General features: G+C 50.2%; 2 protein-coding genes across 2 annotated transcripts in view; one reads left to right on the forward strand and one right to left on the reverse strand.

The window, feature by feature from the left end:
• Positions 1 to 12,720: 12,720 nt before the first annotated feature.
• LOC308039434 (serine/threonine-protein kinase 35-like) lies at positions 12,721 to 16,633 on the forward strand (the record flags this gene model as incomplete). Its single annotated transcript, XM_080342772.1, has 3 exons — positions 12,721 to 13,266; positions 14,283 to 14,499; positions 16,398 to 16,633. The coding sequence occupies 3 exons, from the start codon at positions 12,721 to 12,723 to the stop codon at positions 16,631 to 16,633; spliced, it is 999 nt and encodes a 332-aa protein (XP_080198898.1).
• Positions 16,634 to 18,828: 2,195 nt separating this feature from the next.
• Positions 18,829 to 20,800, reverse strand: part of ELP3 (elongator acetyltransferase complex subunit 3) — a 120,639-nt gene continuing 118,667 nt past the window's right edge. The window contains exon 16 of the transcript XR_013921975.1: positions 18,829 to 18,951. The gene's annotated coding sequence lies outside the window, so the exon portion shown is untranslated. The remainder of the gene's footprint in view (positions 18,952 to 20,800) is intronic.

Here is a 20,800-nt window from a genome sequence, read left to right on the forward strand (position 1 = left end):
TCTATCCATGAATCGGAGCCGGACGGACCATCCTTGGGTTAAAACAAAACCAAACTAAGCCCCCCTAGGATGGAAAATTAAAGCGGATTTTCCTACCTGCGGGTGTGCTGTCGGCTGCCGGCTCCTCTGATCTGTGGCTCCGCCAGCGCCTGTGCCACGGTGGTATATATAGACGGTGTATACACGCGTCCCCACACCTCCCTCCCTGCACACGTGCGTCGCTGAGCCCACCCCCGGGGGCTGCCGGCGGAGGGATGCGCCAGCTGGGGACCAGGGATGTGTATCCCTTCCCGCATCCTTCATCCCTCCCTCCTCCTCCTCCCCAAATCCGAGGGGCAGCCCCTGAAAGAGGTGAGGGATGTTGGCCTCGTGGTTATCCAAAGGTGGCACCCGGTGTCTTGGGGATGGTGGGGTTGGGATGGAGATTGTGTGTGTGGGGGGGTGTGACGATGTGCCCCGGCCAAGATTTGGGGGTTACAAGGACCTGAAGGTACCAGCAGCTGGGTCAGCCCCAAAATCACCCCTCAGCCCTTTCCGGGGGCCTCTTTTTCCCCCTTTAGACCCCAGAAGGAGGTGAAAGGGGGGGGTCCCCGACCCCCATTACCAACCCGCTCCGGCACGGCTGCAGCATCGCCACGCAACCGCCGAGCGTGTCACGCACCGATGGCAGGCATGCGGTGGGAAGAATGGATTTCAGGCTCGGTGGATGATGCCGGGCGGGCGGGGGGAGCACAAAAACCCCAACTTTACATTTCACAGATGATGGAAACGCCCGGCGAGGCAGACGCAGCCACACGCCGGCACCTCGTGGGGGCGGATTTGGCCGCTCCGGCATCGGGGAGAGATGTTGCCTTTGATTTGGAAAGGCCAAACTGATCCCAGCCTTTGATAGTTTCCTCTGCTAAGCAGCATCACCCCATTTTTCTCCCTGTTTAAGTGACCCAGAGCCATAACGTTCATCCCGTTTGCATTGGTATGGAGCCAGAATCCCCCAAGCATCCCACCCTGCCCCACCTCGGCAATTACAAAATCAAATCTGCCGCGGCGCTGTGATCCTATCTTGGTAATTTCTTCTAACGACTCCCCAGGAAGGGCTGGAGATCGGAGCGAAACGCCTTGGCCCGCTTTTTGGTTCGGCTACAGCTCTTAAATCGTTGAGTTGAATGCCCCTGGGTGAGAATTGGGATGTGTCGGCGCTTGAGCAGGCGTAAAATAAAAATCTAGAAATGGATCGAAATGCCAAGAAGTGAAACAGCATCGTAGGAGTGGATGGAGGCGACACGCCTGGTGCTGGGGGCAAGGTATGAGCCTGCGTTTGGGGTGTTTTAGGGGAAAATGGGGCTGGTGAGCAATATCATGTAGGACCTATGGGGTAAAGCAGTTCCCCATCACGCTCCCAGGCAAGCGCTGGAGATAGGGATGCTGATTTTTTCAATATATCCTATACTATTATTTTTTAGCATATTATATATATATATATATATATATCTTCAATTTTTCCTTAACCACTTGATTTTTCATTAAGGACATATTCCCCAGCTCTTATGCAAAGCCGAGCCGGAGCGGGAAGGCTTCGTGTTTGTTTTGTTCTCTCCTGGGGTAATTTTACAAGCTTTTGGGGTTTTTGTTCAATGCATAGCCCCCAAAATCTCAGTTTCTCGGTGTTTATTGAGGTGACGGAGCCTTTTCTTCCCTAACCTGGCCAAAGGGAATTGCCTCCATGGCCCCTTGTTCAAGCCGATGATGATGATGCTGTTGAGCTGGCAGGGGCAGGAGGCAGCAAATGACATCAGGGTGACGTCGTTTATGGTCTTGCTAATTAACGGAGGGGTGTGGGGGGGTGATTGACAGCCGAAGTGCCCAAAGGCAGCACGCTAGGCAGGAGAAATACTCAGTTTTGCAGCATTTCCAGGTTTTTCCAGATCCATGTGGGTACCAGCATCTAAATCTCCATCAGTGCTACTGGGGAGGGGTTGGGTTTGGGATCTGGGGAATGTTCACCCCGTGTAAAATTACATTGGAAAATACAGATGATTTTTTTCTTTTTTAAAGGTTTTTTGGGTGTTTCTGGTTCAAAGCTGGGTCTGCCCAAGCGCTCTCCTATCTGGCTTGGCAGGGGGAAGAGCATCCCTGGCGAGGTGGAGCAGGAGGATCCGGAGCGACAGGCAATTAGCAGCGAAAAAGCAACGATCCTTTTCAGGGAGAAAACATAAAGCAGATGGGATCTGGCACAAGGGAAACATGGAGAGGACTCAAAAGCCGCCTGGAGGACGCAGGAGCTGGAAGACTCGGGAGCTGGGAAGTTGTGTTGTTCCTCTGGTCTTGTGGAAAGTCGCAGCTGGAGGGGGTGAGGACATACCCTAAGCTGTGTGACACAGCCCATGGATGCTGCCCGGCCCCCCCTGGCTCCAAGCTCCTTTCAGGCAGTTCAGAGATCAGAAAGTCTCCCCTCAGCTCCTGTTCTCCAGCTGGGGTTGATAAATGCCAATGGTGAGGTACAGACCGGTGCTGCTGATTTGGAATCACACAATCACACAGTGGTTTGGGTGGGGAGGGACCTTCAAAGGTCACCTAGTCCAACCACTCTGCACCAGCTCAGGCTGCTCAGAGCCCCCTCCAGCCTGGCCTGGGATGTGTCCAGGGATGATTCAGCCACCACCTCTCTGGCCAACCTGGGCCAGGCTCTCACCACCCTCAGCACAAACAATTTCTGCATCGTGTCCGGCCTGAATCTCCCTCCTTTAGTTTAAAACCATCACCCCTTGTCCTATCGCAACAGGCCCTGCTCAAAAGTCTGTCCCCATCTTTCTTATCAGCCTCTTTTAAGTCTGTAAAGGCCGCACTAAGGTCTCCCCAGAGCTTCTCTTCTCCAGCTGAACACCCCAACTCTCTCCGCCATTCACCCCCACCAGCAATGATGGGAGGTTTGAGCTCTGCCCATGAGGATGAGCGTGATGAAGGCTCAAGCCCTTTCTGCAGCCCCACAAGCAGCTCAGGGCTGGCACACTATGTCTGCATGCAAAGCACCACCACCCTCATTTGAGCAAACCCCAAGTTTCAATGTTGTGGGAGGGAAAGCAGCTCTTGGCCAAGCCTTGGGGATGAGGCGCATCGTGGGGCACCCTCTGGCTCCATCACTGATGGGTGCTGAGAGTGATGTTGTAAATGGGATGGACATCATTCAACTCATTGGGGGTGGGGAAATAAACTGCTTTTTACTCAGTTTTCCAGCACTTTGGTGAGCTGGGAGAACTCAGAAAGGGGGCTGAGGGGGCAGAAACCATCCTCCTGTGTGGATGCAGCTCTTCATGGAGGGTGTTGGTCTCTTCTCTCAAGGAATAAGCGCCAGGACGAGAGGAAACGGCCTCAAGTTGCACCAGGGGAGGTTGAGGTTGGATGTGGGGAACAATTTCTTCCCCAAAGGGCTGTGGGGCATTGGAACAGGCTGCCCAGGGCAGTGCTGGAGTCACCATCCCTGGAGGGTTGGACAGATGGACATGAGGTTCTCAGGACATGAGGCAGGGACAGGGGTGGGTTATGGTTGGACTTGATGATCTTGAGGGTCTTTTCCAACCAAAATGATACTATGATTCTATTGGCCAAGCAGCACATAACCCCCTGCCTGGTTTCTACCATAACATGGGCGATAGTGGCCTCTGGGTCTCCAGCAGGTCCTGGCTGAGTATGAGGTCAAGAATGGAGGAGTTGAAGGATTTGGGAGAAATGTTAAGGGGAAAAACCATGAAAGGGATGGGAGAGCAATCCCTTCCTGCACTTTGCATCAAGCAGGAAAGAAGGGAAGGTGATATTCCTGCAATGGAAGAAGGACTATAGCAATTTAGCTTGAGGCAGCATCTGAGAAGATCATAATTCCTGCCTGGTGCCCTACATCCCTGTGACAGGAAGGGGCGATTTGGACACGGAATTTCCACTTTGCGTTGGGAGAGGGAGATTTTACCCCCAACGCCCAAAGGACGTGGCTGCTGCTCTCTGCACAGCCTCAGGGTTTCATCCTTGGAGATGCTGGAACCATGTCTGGATGGGCACTGAGCAGCTTTGAGACTGGCCCTGATTTGACCAGGGTTCGGACCAGACTCCTCCAGAGGTCCCATCCCACCTTCCTGGGACTTTCTGACCAAAAGGGGATGAAAGGTACCAGAGACACAAAAAGGGCCAGGAGGACCCTTACTAAAAATAATAATACGGGAGTGAACCTTGGAATTACAGGATGTAGCCATCTCCATCTTATCTCCATCTCATCTTCATCTTTATCTCCATCTCCATCTTCATCTCCATCTCCATCTCCATCTCCATCTCCATCTCCATCTCCACCTCCATCCCTGAACCAGTCCCAATGGGGATGGGGCAACACTCAGAGATCCTTTCTGGTCCACAGCAAGGTGATGGAGAACATGCAACCTGGTGGGTTTTGGATTGATTTGTGATACCAAACTGCCCAGACCAGATCAAAAAGCCTCCACCGGCCCCTACTTTCCTTGCAGATGGACCTGGACCCCCCACCCTTCCTCCAGTGTTGGTTTTGGGGGTTCTGTCTCATCACCTCTATACAAACAACAAAGATGGGTGATAACTTTTCTTCCAACATCTCCAAATTTGCCGTCCAACATGATTTTTGCCCCAAAAACTCTTTGTGCCAGCAACCCAAACCATCCCCTTGGTTACCCCATACTGGGACACATCATCCCCAAAACGTCCCCAAAGCTCTGCCTTCCCCAGCTCTGTTGTCCCATGGGACACGCAGGTGGCAGCTGCCACCACCATCACCACGTACCCACCTCAGTGTGACCCCATGAAGCAGAGAACAGCTGGACAACGGTTTGCAGTCTTCTCCAAGCAGAGCCATCAATAGGTTCCTCAAGAAATAAAACCAACAGGAGATATTGTCAGCAACACAAGCGATGGGGGTTTGACGGGGCCCCGCCAAGTATTTGTGTCATCTAGTTAGAAATTATTGCAGTTTTATTGAAAGCCCAATTGTGCTCATTTAGCTGTCGCTCAAACCCATCTGCAGCTGCTTATTAGCGCTGGAGCGAGGAGACGTTGCTGAAGAACACCCATCCTTTCACAAATTACCTCTTCACTGATGAATTAAGGTCGTCAGGATGGTCTCTGAATGCCTGAAGCCATAACCCTTCTCGATTTATCACCTGTGGAGCCACATCTGGAGCGTCCCATGGGATGCTTGGCTCTCAGGAGCCACATGGGGACGAGGACACCAGAGGGATGCTCGGCTGGGATGTTGGATGAGCTGTTATAAAAGGTTGTGGAGCAGTTTTTTTGTTCAAATGGAGGGGGAAATGGTAGATTCGACCCCAAATTTGCTCCGACATATAGTATATCATCCCTTGTATGTCTCCTCCAAGAGTGGGTTCATTTGGAGATGGGCTTGATCCCAGTGTGGGAAAATCACCTTATTAGCACCATGGCCTGATTTTTTTGGGGGGGAAAAGCTCTTGACTTTGGGCAAATCTCAAAAAAAACCCACTTTAAGGCAGAAAACAAGCTTTGTAGAGGAAAGATTTTAAGATTAAACATTTAAAGGTTGGTCATGTCCATAGATATATACAAAATTTACCGGCCTAGATTCTGCCCCCCAAAGCATCCAGGAGCAACGATGCCGTTATCCCCATGGTTGTCATATTTGTGTCCAACCCCTGGGGCCAGCACTTGAAAGATGGGAAGGATGATGTTCAAACCATCTCCTCGCTTCTCGCTTTAGGGCCACAGCACCACCCCCCCCCATCTCCTCCTTCCCACAAAAATAAAGCAAACAAACATCTTCCCCGGGGGAAAAAAGTCTGCTCGACTCAGCCCCGTCTGATGGATGGTGGCTGGTGAGAAACCAGATTGAAACCAGTGACTCATTTCCCACTGGCGGCTATTTTGGGGGAGAAAAGCAGCCGTGTCCCCCCCCTCGACATCCATCAGGTGGTCGGAAGGTCCCCGCAGCCACCTCCGACCCCCCCCGTGCTGCTGCGGGGCTGGCAAATGAGTTTTCCCCCTAATTGGAGCTTTTTCTCGCTTTTTGTTTTGTATCCTCACATCCTCTGCCAGACATGGGATGAGGATGCAGCTTTGTCCCCGCTGGTACCCGGGCCCCCCATGTCCCCCGCTTTGGCTGTTGATGGGTGACATTTGGCAGCTGTCCCCAGGAGGGGAGATAATTAGCAATCAGCTTCCTCCATCGCTTATAAACACTGTGATGTCTATAGGCGCTGCGATGGAGCCGATAACCAACGAAGAGAGATGTGTTGTGGGGGTGGTTTTGGGGCAGGATTTGGGTTTTGAGGGGCCAATGATCCCACCTGGGTGCGGAGGATGGATCTGAAACCCGGAGCATCCACCCTTGCGCAGCCCCAAATGCTCCGGCCGGGCTCACACCGGAGAGAAAACCTTGAAGTTTAATGAAACAGGTTCAGCAATCGATAGTGAAAATATAACAATAAGGGATTTATTTGCTCAGCAACAACTCCATTTCTCCATCATCCCTGCCCAGCCTCGCACCATTATTCCCAGCATCCTCCCAGTAAAGAGCCTGGGCTGGTACCCACTAAACCATAATGCGCCAAAAAATATAACCCCCGAACCCCAGCGTTTGGTGCTTTGTGAAAGAAAAACTGCTACATCACTGTCGTGTTTAGCACATAAACCCTCTGAGTCACTGGAGGAATGTGCAGTGCTTTTTAATAGAGTCCAAACAGTCCCAGAGGGCCCAACGTTTAATATTCGAGATTTTGGTTTCTTTTATTTATTTAGGTTGCTCCATTAAAATATTCCCCCTACTAACACCCTGATATGTGGGACCATGTGTTTGCGGGAGCCAGTGGATGCTATAGGTGAGGAAGGACAGACTGACCGCACCACTGGTCCTCTTCATGCTTAATGATTTTTTAATGCAAAAATCACAATTATATCTAATAGCAGGAGCAGGTTTCTGGTGATGCTGAAGGACGCGGTGGTTCCCCCACAAGGGATGGGGAAAGATGCACCTCGGGCGGATGTGCTAGAGGTCTAGGAAAGCCTGCAACGGTAGAAAACTTAATAAGAAGAATGACTATTTTCTGCAGGATAAAATAAAGAAACGCAGCGAGCAGATGGGCGGCTGCAAGGGGAGAGGAGGAGGGATGAGCCATGGGCTCCTTGCTGCGGGACATCGCAAGCTGAAGGATGCTGCAGTGATAATAAGGGAATAAGAACCCATAGAAAGGCAATTAAACCCTCCCCGCCAGCGGGACAAGGCAACGGGGTGGGACCCGACATCCCACCGGGCGCGTATTCCCTGGAGCAATTCCACACGGAGCCAGGATTTGGGGCTGATGTGCCCCCCCAGGGGAGTGACAGCGCATCCCCGGGTCTGGCTCCTTGTTTTTAAGACGTGAGGAAATATTTCTATGGTTTTATTTCATCTCGGGAGCTCCAGCTGTTATTAAAACCAATTTCGAGGAGGGGTGATACCCACGCAGAGTTTGGTCCCGGGGGGAAACCTCCCCGGCTTTGCTGATTAACACTGGGGGACCAGGATGCTCCATCCCCAGGGCTGGTACTCAGCTGCCACCCCAGGTCCCCATCACCGGGACATCCCAAAGTGACATTTGGGAGCACCCCAGGGTATTATTCGGTTGCGATTCCTAATGCAAATACAACCAGGATGGATGTTCCAAGTGTTTTCTCACCAAGGGACCACAACAGCCCCTATTGCTGGGATGGGGATGGTCCCAGCTGCCTCTTGCCAGTCCCTTTTCCCGGCCCCATCAAGCGCAAAGATCTTATTTAGGGCATGAATATCTTCAGCAGCTCATCTGCACGTGCCAAAGACACCTCGTAAAGTTGTATTTTAGTTTGCAAACTCCAGGCGGAGCTTAATAGGAGTGGGAACAAAACATGGGATGGTCTGAAATTCCCCTGGTCAAGGAACTTGCTTCCCCAGCCATGCAACCAGATCCAGTAAAATATCAGCAAATGGCTCAATTTTCTGGCGAAATCAGGTCATTATAAACTGTTTTGTTTCACTAATTTCTGCAGGTGTGGTGGGGAAATTGTCTTGCACACACAGATTTTCCTCCTGGCTGCAGCTGTTGGCAAAAAGGACACATAACCACGGATGTAGTTATATGCGGTGCTTTTATTCCAGCGCTGGGAAACCAGGGGTTCGCACCCAAAGCTTCGACCACCGATTCAAAACTTAGTACATTTATACAACTTAGTTACATACATATTCATCACAACTCTTAACAACCATTAGCATATTCCACACCTATTCTAACACAAACTATCTAAGCGATGCTAAGTAACATTCGCATGTTTATCAGTTATTTCTAAGTTACCTGTTTTAAGAGAATACGTCATAAATTTATGTCAATCTGAAGAACAGGGTACGGTTATATAAGACCATGCTTGAATGCACATCTCCCTGGACACAGTCCGAAAACTTCAAAATAAGGTAAAAATCTTGGATACAGCATCTTAGATACAGTTTACTAAACCAAGAATCTTAGATACAGTTACATAGTTTACAAAACTAAGAATCTTAGATACGGTTTGCAAAACAGAAAACTAATTCAACCATAAGAAAACTAATTTCAACTATAAGATGCAAAACTTATTTCAACTATAAGATGTAAAAACTAATTCAACTATAACACAGCTGTTGGGGGGAAATAAGAAACTGGATAGAAAAGGCACTTTTACACTGCTCGAAAATGCTGCAAATTAAGAGGAATGAGCTGGAAATCACCCTGCCCATGGTGGAACCCCATCCTGCTCCTCCTCCTTGGCATGGTGTGAACACAAAGGCAGCGCTGAGAACAAGGAGGTGACCCATAGTTTGGGGTGAACCCCCCAAATGTGATGCTCTGGGGTGGGGACACATCCCTCCGGTGCTCTTTTCAGGGTGTTTGATGCCACCGTGTCTTGGGGGGGCTGCACCAGGACCCTAATGCAGGGGAAGCAGGACCCAGGTGGGCTGAGCACCCTCTGAGCACCTGCCAAAAGTTTAAAGAAATATGTATTTATGTCACTATTTTAAATCATTGGGCCAAAGCTGAGGGCAAAGACCAGAGCAGAGGAGCGGCTGCATTTCCCTGTGTTGCACAATTGCCTCACTAAGCACCGCCGGGACAAGGGGACGGACAGACAGACGGATAGGGAAGACACGGCATTTGCTGCCGCCCCCCCACCATGACCCAGAGCTCCAGCACACGCCGCGTTTTGAGGATGTTTGTCCTTAGCCGGCACCTGTTGTCCGCCGCAAAGGCTGCTGGGACTTGTAGTTTCCCCTCTCCGCCACCACCATGCAGGCGCAGAACTTCCCCTCCCGGGCCGCTTGAGCTGGGGAAGGCAAAGCGTTCGCTGATTGGTCCGAAGACGGCCCCTCCCACGCCGTATCTGATTTATCATTGGTTTGACCGCGCCTTCTTTTTTCTGGTTGGTCGGCTGCTGCTGGTGGGCGGGGTGGCCGGTAGTGGCGGGAATTGCGGCGCGGACGCGAGCGAGCGGCTGTGGTGAGCGGTGAGCCGGACCCGGCAACGGGCTGGGACGAGTGGAAGCGGGAACGAAGCTGGGCCTGAGCGGCTGCCGGGAGAGGGTAGGGGCAGGGGTCTTAGGCCAGGTGCTGGCAAGAGCCGGGCCTGAGGGGGTGGGGGGACGGGGAAGGGTCTTAGGGAAGAAGCGGGGCAAAGCCGGGCCTGAGGGGATGGGGGAAGGGAGGCCTGAGGTGGGAAGGAGCTGGGGCTGGGAGGGGTGGGGAAAGGGGGCTGAGGTGGCCGAGGAGTTTTAGTTGAGATGCTGGGAAGAGCTGGGCCTGAGGGCATAGGGGAGGTGGGGAAGGAGACAGGGACAAGGTGGGGGTGGGGAAGGAGACAGGGACAAGGTGGGGGTGGGGAAGGAGACAGGGACGAGGAGGGGGGTGGGCGAGGGGCCTGAGGTGAGTACGGCGGTTTTAGGCGAGAAGGGGGAAGCGCTGCGCCTGGGAGTGTGGGGGAGGCGGGGAAGGGGGCTGGGGTAAGGTGGGTGGGCAGTGGGGGTGATTAAGAGGGAGGCTGAGTTGGGGAAGTGAACTGGGCTTGTGCACATGCAGATGGGGGTTGGGACTGGGCTGTGGGTGGGGTGCGTTTGGGGGAAGGTTGGGGTTTGGTGGGGGGCGGGTTTGGGGGAAGGTTGGGGTTTGGTGGGGGGCGGGTTTGGGGGAAGGTTGGGGTTTGGTGGGGGGCGGGTTTGGGGGAAGGTTGGGGTTTGGTGGGGGGCGGGTTTGGGGGAAGGTTGGGGTTTGGTGGGGTGCGTTTGGGGGAAGGTTGGGGTTTGGTGGGGGGCGGATTTGGGGGAAGGTTGGGGTTTGGTGGGGGGCGGGTTTGGGGGAAGGTTGGGGTTGGGTGGGGGGTGGGTTTGGGGGAAGGTTGGGGTTGGGTGGGGGGTGGGTTTGGGGGAAGGTTGGGGTTGGGTGGGGGGCGGGTTTAGGGGAAGGTTGGGGTTGGGTGGGGGTTGGGTTTGGGGGAAGGTTGGGGCTTGGTAGGGGGTGGGTTTGGGGGAAGGTTGGGGCTTAGTGGGGGGTGCGTTTGGGGGAAGGTTGGGGTTGGGTGGGGGGCGGGTTTGGGGGAAGGTTGGGGTAGGAAACAATTCTTTTGCAAATATAATAGGCTCAGGCAGGATCTCTCAGCAAAGCAATTTTTTTTAATAACGATATTGCAGCACCCTGTGTTCTACCTAAAGGTAGGCACGCATAATAGGGCAAAAAGCCCCCAAAATCCTGGCTGCAATTTCCCTCCCCTGTTCCCCATTGGCTGGGTACTTCAGGGCTTACAGACTACCCTGATGCATACAATACCCTTCCCCTTATCGATATATTTAAGATATGGATTCATGGTACTTTGGCTACTCTTCCCCCTAAATTAACTTGTAAATACAGGTATCAGTTTATATTCCAGGAGGAGTTTTACATTAAGGATTCATATTCTGATGTCTCTTGGTCCTTCCCCTGGTTGGGGTCAGGTGCTAGGTCCTCAGTTATGTAAAAACCACAGTTCTTTGTTAAATGTTCCTTACATTGGGGTTTGGTGGGGGTGGGTTTGGGGGAAGGTTGGGGTTTGGTGGGGGGTGGGTTTGGGGGAAGGTTGGGGCTTGGTGGGGGTGGGTTTGGGGGAAGGTTGGGGTTTGGTGGGGGGTGGGTTTGGGGGAAGGTTGGGGCTTGGTGGGGGTGGGTTTGGGGGAAGGTTGGGGCTTGGTGGGGGTGGGTTTGGGGGAAGGTTGGGGTTTGGTGGGGGTGGGTTTGGGGGAAGGTTGGGGTTTGGTGGGGGTGGGTTTGGGGGAAGGTTGGGGTTTGGTGGGGGTGGGTTTGGGGGAAGGTTGGGGTTTGGTGGGGGTGGGTTTGGGGGAAGGTTGGGGTTTGGTGGGGGTGGGTTTGGGGGAAGGTTGGGGTTTGGTGGGGGTGGGTTTGGGGGAAGGTTGGGGTTTGGTGGGGGTGGGTTTGGGGGAAGGTTGGGGTTTGGTGGGGGTGGGTTTGGGGGAAGGTTGGGGTTTGGTCTGTGGTGGGGGCCACAGGCTGGAGAGCAGGGAATAGGGTGGGAGGGGGTTGGAAGGGCTGGGTGAAAAGATGGAAGATTTGGGAAAGGAGCACAGCTGGGGGATGGAGCTGGAGGGGGACTGAGAAGGAAAATTGGGTGGGGAGGAGGGGGTTAGGTTGGGGGGGCTGGACAGAAGGTTTGGAAAGGGAGGAGAATTTAGGGGAAGGTGAGGCTTTGAAGGCAACAGCTGCCGGGTAGGGGGAAGGATTGTGGAGGTTGGGAAAGGAACATGTGGGGCATGAAAGCTGAGAAAATTTGAGTTGGAGAGAGGAATTAATGTGTTAATGAAAGATGTAACTTGGGCTGGTGTTGAAGAGCACTGGGCCAGGGAGAAGTGAGATGAGGGGCTAAAGTGGGACCAGGATTATCAGGGGATAGGACTGCGAGGTGGGAGTGAGTGAGGGACCATGAGGATCTCAGGGGGTCTGTGCCAGAGAGTGAAGAATTACCTGGGGTAGGTAATGTGGGAATGGGACAGGAAGCTTGAGGTGGGGGCGAAATGCAGTGTGGGGCTTGTGAAGGGGTGAACTGGAGAAAGGGGGTGAGTATCAGGGCACGAACTGGTAGGAAATCGGCGGTGGAAATGCAGGAACACGGCATTGCCATTGATGGGGAAGTACGTTAACGAGGGGGGAAAAGTGAGGGCGAAAGATCTAGTGCCAAACTGGCACTTTTGGTGAACTTAATTTCTTTAAAAGTCAGTTCTGGAAACAGCCGTTACCCAGGAGGTCTTGTCTTCCCTTTCATGCCCTGCTCAGGAAACGTGTCTATAAAACCTTTTTCTTTCTCACTGAACTTCATCTGCTGTGGACAAATCAATGTCACTTCCCAGGTGGTTGCGTCCCGCTGTGCAGTCAGGATTCTATTTGATAATGTCTTGAAGTTACCATGGATATAGGTTTTACCTTAAAAAGCCAGTTTAGTTTTCTGTCCTTGTGGAGCTGCATCATATCCTGATACATATGCCAATAAAATCGTTACCGGTTGGAAGTATTTACAGTTGATAGTTGGTAAACTGCTTGGTTTGGGAGAGTTTTAAGCTTTTAATCCTTTTCTCTTCCAGGGTTTTACTGCAGGTGATGACCGGTTGCCATGAGTTCAGGTATTTTGCTCTGATTTGCCATTTGCTGGGCTGAAACGAGGGATGGCCGCGGAAGCCAAGTACAGCATCCTGCGAGAAGTGGGCCGGGGGAGCTATGGCGTGGTTTACGAGGCCATCGTTAACCAAACGAGGAGCAAAGTCGCTGTGAAAAGGATGCGTTGCCATGTGCCCGAAAACGTGGAACTGGCTCTGCAAGAGTTCTGGGCCCTGCAGAGCATCCAGAGGCAACATGAGAACGTGATCCAGTTGAAGGAGTGTATCCTGCAGGACGGGCAAGCCTTTCAGCCAATTAGTCATCGTTACAGGAAATCAGACAGCCATTTGCTGCTAATTGAGACCTGCCTGAAAGGGCGGAGGTGCATGGATCCCAAATCTGCCTGCTTTCTGTGGTTTGTCATGGAGTTTTGCGACGGGGGCAACATGAACGAATACCTGTTGTCCCGTGGCCCCGACGCGCAGCTGAACAACAGCTTCATGCGGCAGCTCAGCAGCGCCGTGGCGTTCCTGCACAGAAACCACATCGTGCACAGGGACCTCAAAGCCGACAATATTTTGATTTCTCATCGATGTGGAAGTCCCATTGTGAAGGTAAGGGAATAAAACCTCGCTGTGACGAGCGTGTGACCTCCACGCTTACGTGTCATGTGCTTCGTAACAGGTTTTTGGTGAGTCTTGTGATACTTGTAATAATTGTACTTGGAACATCTGATATCAGCTGTGGGTTTTAGGTTTTTAGGAGTCTTGGGAGGTCATGGTGGTGTTTCTAATGTCCGTTGCGAGGAGCAGTTCAGGGCCGTTGAATCTCTGCACCCTAAATAATCAGAGATATGACGATCAGTCGAAAAACGAAGCAATATTTTCTGTGCCCTTAAACTTTAAGAACACACCGTCCCGCTACAGCAGCCAGCGCTTCCAATATTGCTGCCTCGAGCACATATTGATGTTCAGGGAAGGTGGGGAATGTCTTCGTGCTGCGTGTGGGTTGATGCCCTGATGGAGATGAAGACGTTTGGCTGCATTTCTTGTAGCACCAAACTGAAAGTTTGTGCAGCCGCTTTTCAGCGAGCTGGAAACACTGGGAGCCAGCTCGCTCCCGAACTTTCAGTCCTGGGAGTTCCTGTAGTCAGACATAAAACAACAGGTCGGTAGATAATTCATTTCTTGACCGTTCAGATCAATAATGGTATTTGTAGTTCGACCTGTAGAGCCGTCAAGGGACGCTTAAATCAATGCCGTCTTAATCACTGTAGATAATAATGGTAATGCAAGAGATTCAGTGCGCTCACCATGGAACAGTAAGAGCTAATTCTACCATAGATATTGTTCAATGTATGTTTATGCCTGATTAGATGTAATCAGAGTAAGCTGCACTGAAAGATAACACTCAGATAAGTCTTTTGCCCATCTTGGGAAGGGGAACAAACAACAGGAATTTTGGGAAGGGGCAGCTCAAAGGAAATCAGCTTATCATTTCACCAGGGTTGCCACGTGATAAGCGTTGGTGCCACGTCGTGGGGCATTTTGGAGGGAAATTCACTGAGCTGCTGTTCGTAAACACGGTGTTGGTGTATAACTGATTTTGTTTTACTTCTGACGCATTGCAGGTTGCAGATTTTGGCCTGAGCAAGGTGTGCCAGGGGAAAGGGAACGTGAACCAGCATCGCTTCTCCTCCGCATGCGGCTCCAACTTCTACATGGCTCCAGAAGTCTGGGAAGGTCACTACACGGCCAAGGCGGACGTATTTGCCCTTGGGATCATTTTCTGGGCTATGGTGGAGAGGATCACCTTCCGAGACGGGGATACTGAGAAGGAATTGCTCGGTGAGGGTCAGATCAGTGCTGTCTTGTTGTCAGAGGATACTCTGGATCCATAGGGATCCTCTGAGAGGTGTTTCTCCCAGGCATAGTTACTAATGCTTTAGATGTGGCTTTTTCCAAGCACTTTGCAACCCAAAGAAACCCAAAATTGTGGGGTTTTGTTTTTAAGAGAACAGTAAAGAAATATCTTTTTCTTCAGCACGTATTGCTCCTGATTCGGTTGCTTCTCATGTTGGATTTCCAGGTCTTGAAGCAATATCGCTAAGGTAGAGGGAACACTTTTTTGTGTTGAAAAATCATGTTGTGTAGAAGATCGTTCCCTCTGCCAGAAGGGATTTAAAGGTTAAGGGAAAATATCTCCGGCTGCCCAGGTCCAGTGGTGGAGTCACCATCCATGGAGGGGTTGAACAGACATGGAGATGAGGTTCCCAGGGACATGGGTTAGTGGTGGACTTGGCAGTGCAAGGTTAACAGTTGGACTCGATTTTAAAGCTCTTTTCCAACAAAAACTAATCTATGGTTCTGGCTTCTCTGCTGTCAGGCTTCCTTTAATCTAAGAAATGCTCTTCAAAAGTGGATTTGGCCTTTATTGTCACTAATGAGTTGTAAGAGTAAAAACTTGTAGCTGTTGGTGAGATGTCTGTCTTACAGCTCTGCTCTTTGTAGAGGATTTAGTGTCCATATACTCCCATTTGCTCAGAAACGCTCTTAAAAATGGTTTTAAGAGCATTAAAAAACATTTCTGGAATTGGGCTTATGGGTTTGCTTGTGTTCTTGACTTGGCTTAACCGAGAAACGGGATCACTCAGCACTGAAAGGATGTTCCAAGGAGCCAAATAATAAACTGGGGAAGGATATTTAGATCAGCTTCGCTGCCATCTGGCTGAGTTTCCTCGCGTTTAGGGATGCAAGATCTCGCTGGGATGCCTCCTCCAGTGGCCTCCTCCTTACTCCAAATCCCCCACATACACACACACTTGAAATATTCTGTACTGAGTGATTTCAAAAGAGGCAGAAAATCCACCTCCAGAGGAGAGAATGCCAGTCGTGCACATTAGCATAACAATTGAAGACATCTACCCAGGCTCTGAGATCATAGTTTACCTGTCTGTCTATCTTTTAAATATTTAAATTCTTAAAAGGAATTTCTACAGAGGAACTTAAGCTATCGTGCTACCCCTTTATTTTGATTTTTTTCCACCTTTCAAGTAGGCTCGGTTCTAATTCTACTATTTATTTCTTTTAAAAATGCCGCACATTGATAAATGGTTTAGTTCCTGCCTAGGAAAACAAGCGAATGGCTGCAGCTGAGACCAAAGCATGAACAGATTTCATTAAAGCAGCTGCCCGCCAAGTCGAGATAAGGAGTTTGCAAGCAACCTTTTCTGTACACAGACAGGTCGCTGCCTTTGCAACATTTATTCTTTGCTCGGTGTATGGGCAGGACAGCTTGAGTGAGCAAAGCTGGTTTTACTGTCTGTTTTGGAAGCTGGTTAATCATTTTCAACAACCGGTGAAATGATTTAGATTACCAGCAGCAAATTTACATTGCCCTTCCTTAATCTTGCTGGGGAGAAGCTGGCTAAGGGTAAATGGCATGTGCTGTCATTTTAATTGAAAATTGTTTGACTAACTGAGCAAACAAGTTTTGTGTTTAACTCTTTCAAGTTACCTCGGTCAACCAGAGTCTCCATCCCTCTTTCAGAGCTTCTGAATAGGGTGAAATTGAATTTTGGCAGCCTCTTCTGATAACTTCGCACAATATTTGACCTTGTTGTTGCCTCTTAATGAGTGATTTTTCCAGTAATCTTTCGTATGTTTTCTCTTTGAGATTGTTGGACATGGCAGTAATTTTTGTAGCCTTTACCTGTATAACCTGATTGCTCCTAATCTGTGTTTAGGAACTTACATCTGCCAAGGCAAGGAGCTTATTCCCCTCGGAGAAGCGTTGCTGGAGAATCCCAACCTGAAATTACAGATTCCCCTGAAGAGCAAGGCGGCCATGCCGGACGATCTCTGCAAACTCCTGCGCGATATGTTGGCTTTTAACCCAAAAGAAAGGTTGGATGCCTTCCAGCTCGAAGTCCGAATCAGGCAAATCTCCTACGGCAAAAAACGCCAGCGCTCGGCCTCATAGAGGCGAAGGACGTTCAGGTTGGTGCCTCTGCCAGGATACTCCCTATTTAAGCTGAGCTTAAAGGGGATTTTCTATCCTTCACCTCCAGGCCTAAGCCTTTTAAATCAAATGTGACCTCTGGTAGTTTTGAAAATTCAGCCACAGAATGACTCAGTCAAACTAGAAATCAAAACCAACCTTCGGGAAAAGGAATTTGGGGGAAGTGCCTCTAACAAAGAAACTTTTTGCCTCCTCGGGGGTGTTTGTTCGGGGAATTGGCTTTGCTGTCTGGATTTAGGCCAGCCTGTCCTTTACCCTAAACCTCGCCTATTTCCACAAGCAACGACAGGCTTCTGCCATCACTCCCATGCTTGTTCGCTGCTTTTCCAACATATTTTCTAACTGAATAAAAGCCAAAGTGGGCAAGGCCACTGTATATTTGTAGGTGTGCATCTTAAAGATGGGATTTGGGTATGATAGTAACTGTCAGATTAAAACCAGGTTTATTTTTCTGTAATTAAAGCACTGTTAATGCTCAGAGCTTATCAGAGCGGGGTGCACCAGGTGACGAGGGAATTGAGTGCACTATCAGCAAGTTTGCTGATGACACCAAGCTGGGAGCAGTGGTGACACTGGAAGCTGTGCTGCCATCAGAGACCTGGACAGGCTGGAGAGCTGGGCGGGGAATAACCTGATGGAATTTAACAAGGGCAAGTGTAGAGTCCTGCATCTGGGCAGGAACAACCCCAGGTTCCAGTGTAGGTTGGGAAATAACATATTAGAGAGCAGTGTAGGGGAAAGAGACCTGGGGATCCTGGTGGACAACAGGATGACCATGAGCCAGCACTGGGCCCTTGTGGCCAGGAAGGCCAATGGCATCCTGGGGTGTATTAGAAGGGGGGTGGTTAGTAGATCGAGAGAGGTCCTCCTTCACCTCTACTCTGCCCTGGTGAGACCACATCTGGAATATTGTGTCCAGATGTGGCCCCTCAGTTCCAGCAGGACAGGGAACTGCTGGAGAGGGTCCAGCGCAGGGCAACAGAGATGATTAAGGGAGTGGAGCATCTCCCTTATGAAGAAAGGCTGAGGGAGCTGGGGCTCTTTAGTTTGGAGAAGAGGAGACTGAGGGGTGACCTAATTAATGTTTATAAATATCTAAAGGGTGAGTGCCACGAGGATGGAGCCAGGCTCTTCTCGGTGGCAAACAATGATAGGACAAGGGGTAATGGGATCAAGCTGGAACACAAGAGGTTCCACTTAAATTTGAGAAAAAACTTCTCAGTAAGGGTGACAGAGCCTGGAACAGGCTGCCCAGGGGGGTTGTGGAGTCTCCTTCTGTGCAGACATTCGAGACCCACCTGGACATGTTCCTGTGCAACCTCACCTGGGCGTTCCTGCTCCAGCAGGGGGATTGGACTAGATGATCTTTTGAGGTCCCTTCCAATCCCAAACATACTGTGATACTGTGACAGGAGCATCCTGTCCTGAATTGTTTAAAGGCCTTGAAAAATGTCTTGGAAAAGGCTGGACTGGAGGTCTGGTGGTCTGGCTGAGCCCTGCAGTGAGACTCTTGGGTTTATGTGCCCACTTTGAAAAATAAAGCATCACTGATCCTGATCTTTACGAGTTCTTAATGGTCTCTTTAGTTTCCACCTTGCTGGAAGTTTGAACTTGAAGGTGGTTTGTTAGATTCGATGTTTTCCAGCGGAGCGGTGAAAATACAGAATGGAGTTTCCAGGGTTTTCAAGTCCTATTTTCTGCCATCACAAGCATCATATCCTAGAATTTATTTGGTAAATGCATCATAAATGCATAAAGGGTTTTGTGTCTGATACTACCACTGAGCATCTGGCTGTCCTTATAGCTAAGGACATTATCCTTTGCAACACAAATGCATTTCTGAGCAGTTTAATACTCTTGATCTTGTGACAGATTTATCCTTTAGCTTAAAATGTTTTTCTCCTTGCTGGTTGTTTGCTCATTCTCAACTATTTTCTAGAGAACAATTGTAACCTTAGCAGCGTTTCTTCCTGTCTGAGGTTGGTAGGTTGGCTCCTCCATCTCCTCCACATGCAAATAATTTCTTACTCTAGACAAGTCTCTTCAAGTCCTTGTAAAGCACAAGAATTTATTCTCTAGTCTGGAAATATTCCTCCTGATGTGTTCCAGGATTGCATCTCTCTCCTTTCATATCTATATCACTTAATCCTCTCATAATTTCTTCGTATCCTAAAGCCCTTTTTGACTCGAGTTGCTTCAGATCGATAACGTTCTGGGTTACAGCAGAAACTTCTGTTCGCGGGTGCGTGACCTGATGTTTCGTTGCTGAGTTTCATCTCCTGTCAGAAGAAACGGTGAATAAAATAAGCCTGAGCATTTCCTCATCTTTCTTATAACCGCAATACCTTGTGTTATTGGCCCACTTCTAATTGTGCCAAGGCTGTTAGTGAAAGCATTAATTAAACAAGTCCATTGCCAGCGCCAATCTTGATAAAACTCGACTCTAACCTGTTCATATCCAAATTATCCGGTTCACTTTTCCCTTGGGCCAGCTTAACTGCTTTACCTCTTCCTTTTTACTAATCCCGCTCTTCTCTTGTCTAATACATTTATGCTTCGCTGAGATCTAACTGGACATGACCAACGCTTCTTTTTATCGACACAAATCTGTTTTATCGCCGAGAAGGACCCGATGACCTTTGGTAGGATCCGCGTTTCTGGGCACTGGCGCTTCTGAAATAGCGGCAGTGCCACTAGTTGGCAGCCCAGCCCTGAAGTGCTTCGCTGCCGCAGAGGAATTTGCAAGGATAAAGACGGCAAAAAAGGCTCTAGCAGCACAACATCAGGCTTACCGCTGTGTTTTCTTCCCTTTTCACGATGAAACCATGATTATAAATAGATTTGTGGCGTCGGTTCAGGGTGAAACCACCAGGATGTATCCCTCAAAACCACTTCTGTCTCAATTCATTTTATTTTCTCGTTTGGTAGGAAGCTGGCTGGATATCTCCTCTGGTTGTTTGTGGCGTGTAATGGGAGGTGATGCAGCAACAACTCATGGCCCAGCGTTCCACGCCACCGGGCGTGAGCCTCACACTGTGTTAGTCTGGCTTAAAATGAAAACCAGCTTGCCTTTCCGATCTAGGCTTGTCTGAACCGCCAGCTCATGGTCCAGAAAACAGCCAGGGTTTTGTATCAGACTTTCCTAATTGAAAATCAGGAGTAGGACAGAAGCTGGAAAGCGTTTCTCGCAACCCTAAATCTTGGTGCTTCAGAAGAAATTCTTCAACGGCAAGTTCAAAGCAAACAGGCGCTTTGGTTTTTGTTGTTTTTCCAGAATACTTTGTGATCACAGGGCAATGAACTTTGCGGTGTAGGGCAGCCAAATGCTACATCTCCTCCGAACAGCGTGAATGATTCCAATGGGATGAAGTTCAACAAGGCCAAGTGCCAGGTCCTGCCCTTTGGCCACAACAACCCCCTGCAGCTCCAGGCTGGGCACAGAGTGGCTGGAGAGCAGCCAGGCAGAAAGGGACCTGGGGGACTAATGGACAGGAAGCTCAACGTGAGCCAACAGTGTGCCCAGGTGGCCAAGAAGGCCAATGGGATCCTGTCCTGTATCCAAACCAGCGTGGTCAGCAGGACAAGGGCAGTGATCCTTCCCCTGTGCTCTGCACTGGGGAGACCACACCTGGAGTGTTGTGTTCAGTTCTGGGCCCCTCAGCTCAGGAAAGAGATTGAAGTGCTGGAGCGGGTCCAGAGAAGAGCAACAAGACTGGGGAAGGGACTTGAACACAAGCCCTATGGGGAGAGGCTGAGGGAGCTGGGCCTGTTTAGTCTGGAGAAGAGGAGGCTTAGAGGTGAGCTCAGCACTCTCTACAACTACCTGAAGGGCAGTTCTAGCCAGGTGGGGATTGGGCTCTTCTCCCAGGCAGTCAGCAATAGGACAAGGGGCCATGGGCTTCAACTCTGCCAGAGGAGATTTAGGCTGGATATTAGGAAGAAATTCTTTACAGAGAGAGTGGTCAGGCATTGGAATGGCTGCCCAGGGAGGTGCTGGACTCGCTGTCCCTGGAGGTTTTTAAAGTGAGGTTGGACGTGGCACTTAGTGCCATGATCTAGTAAACAGACTAGAGTTGGACCAAGGGTTGGACTTGATCATCTCTGAGGTCTTTTCCAACCCAGTCAATT

Source organism: Nesoenas mayeri (genome assembly GCF_963082525.1).
Source record: "Nesoenas mayeri genome assembly, chromosome: 3".
In the NCBI taxonomy this organism is placed as follows: domain Eukaryota; kingdom Metazoa; phylum Chordata; class Aves; order Columbiformes; family Columbidae; genus Nesoenas; species Nesoenas mayeri.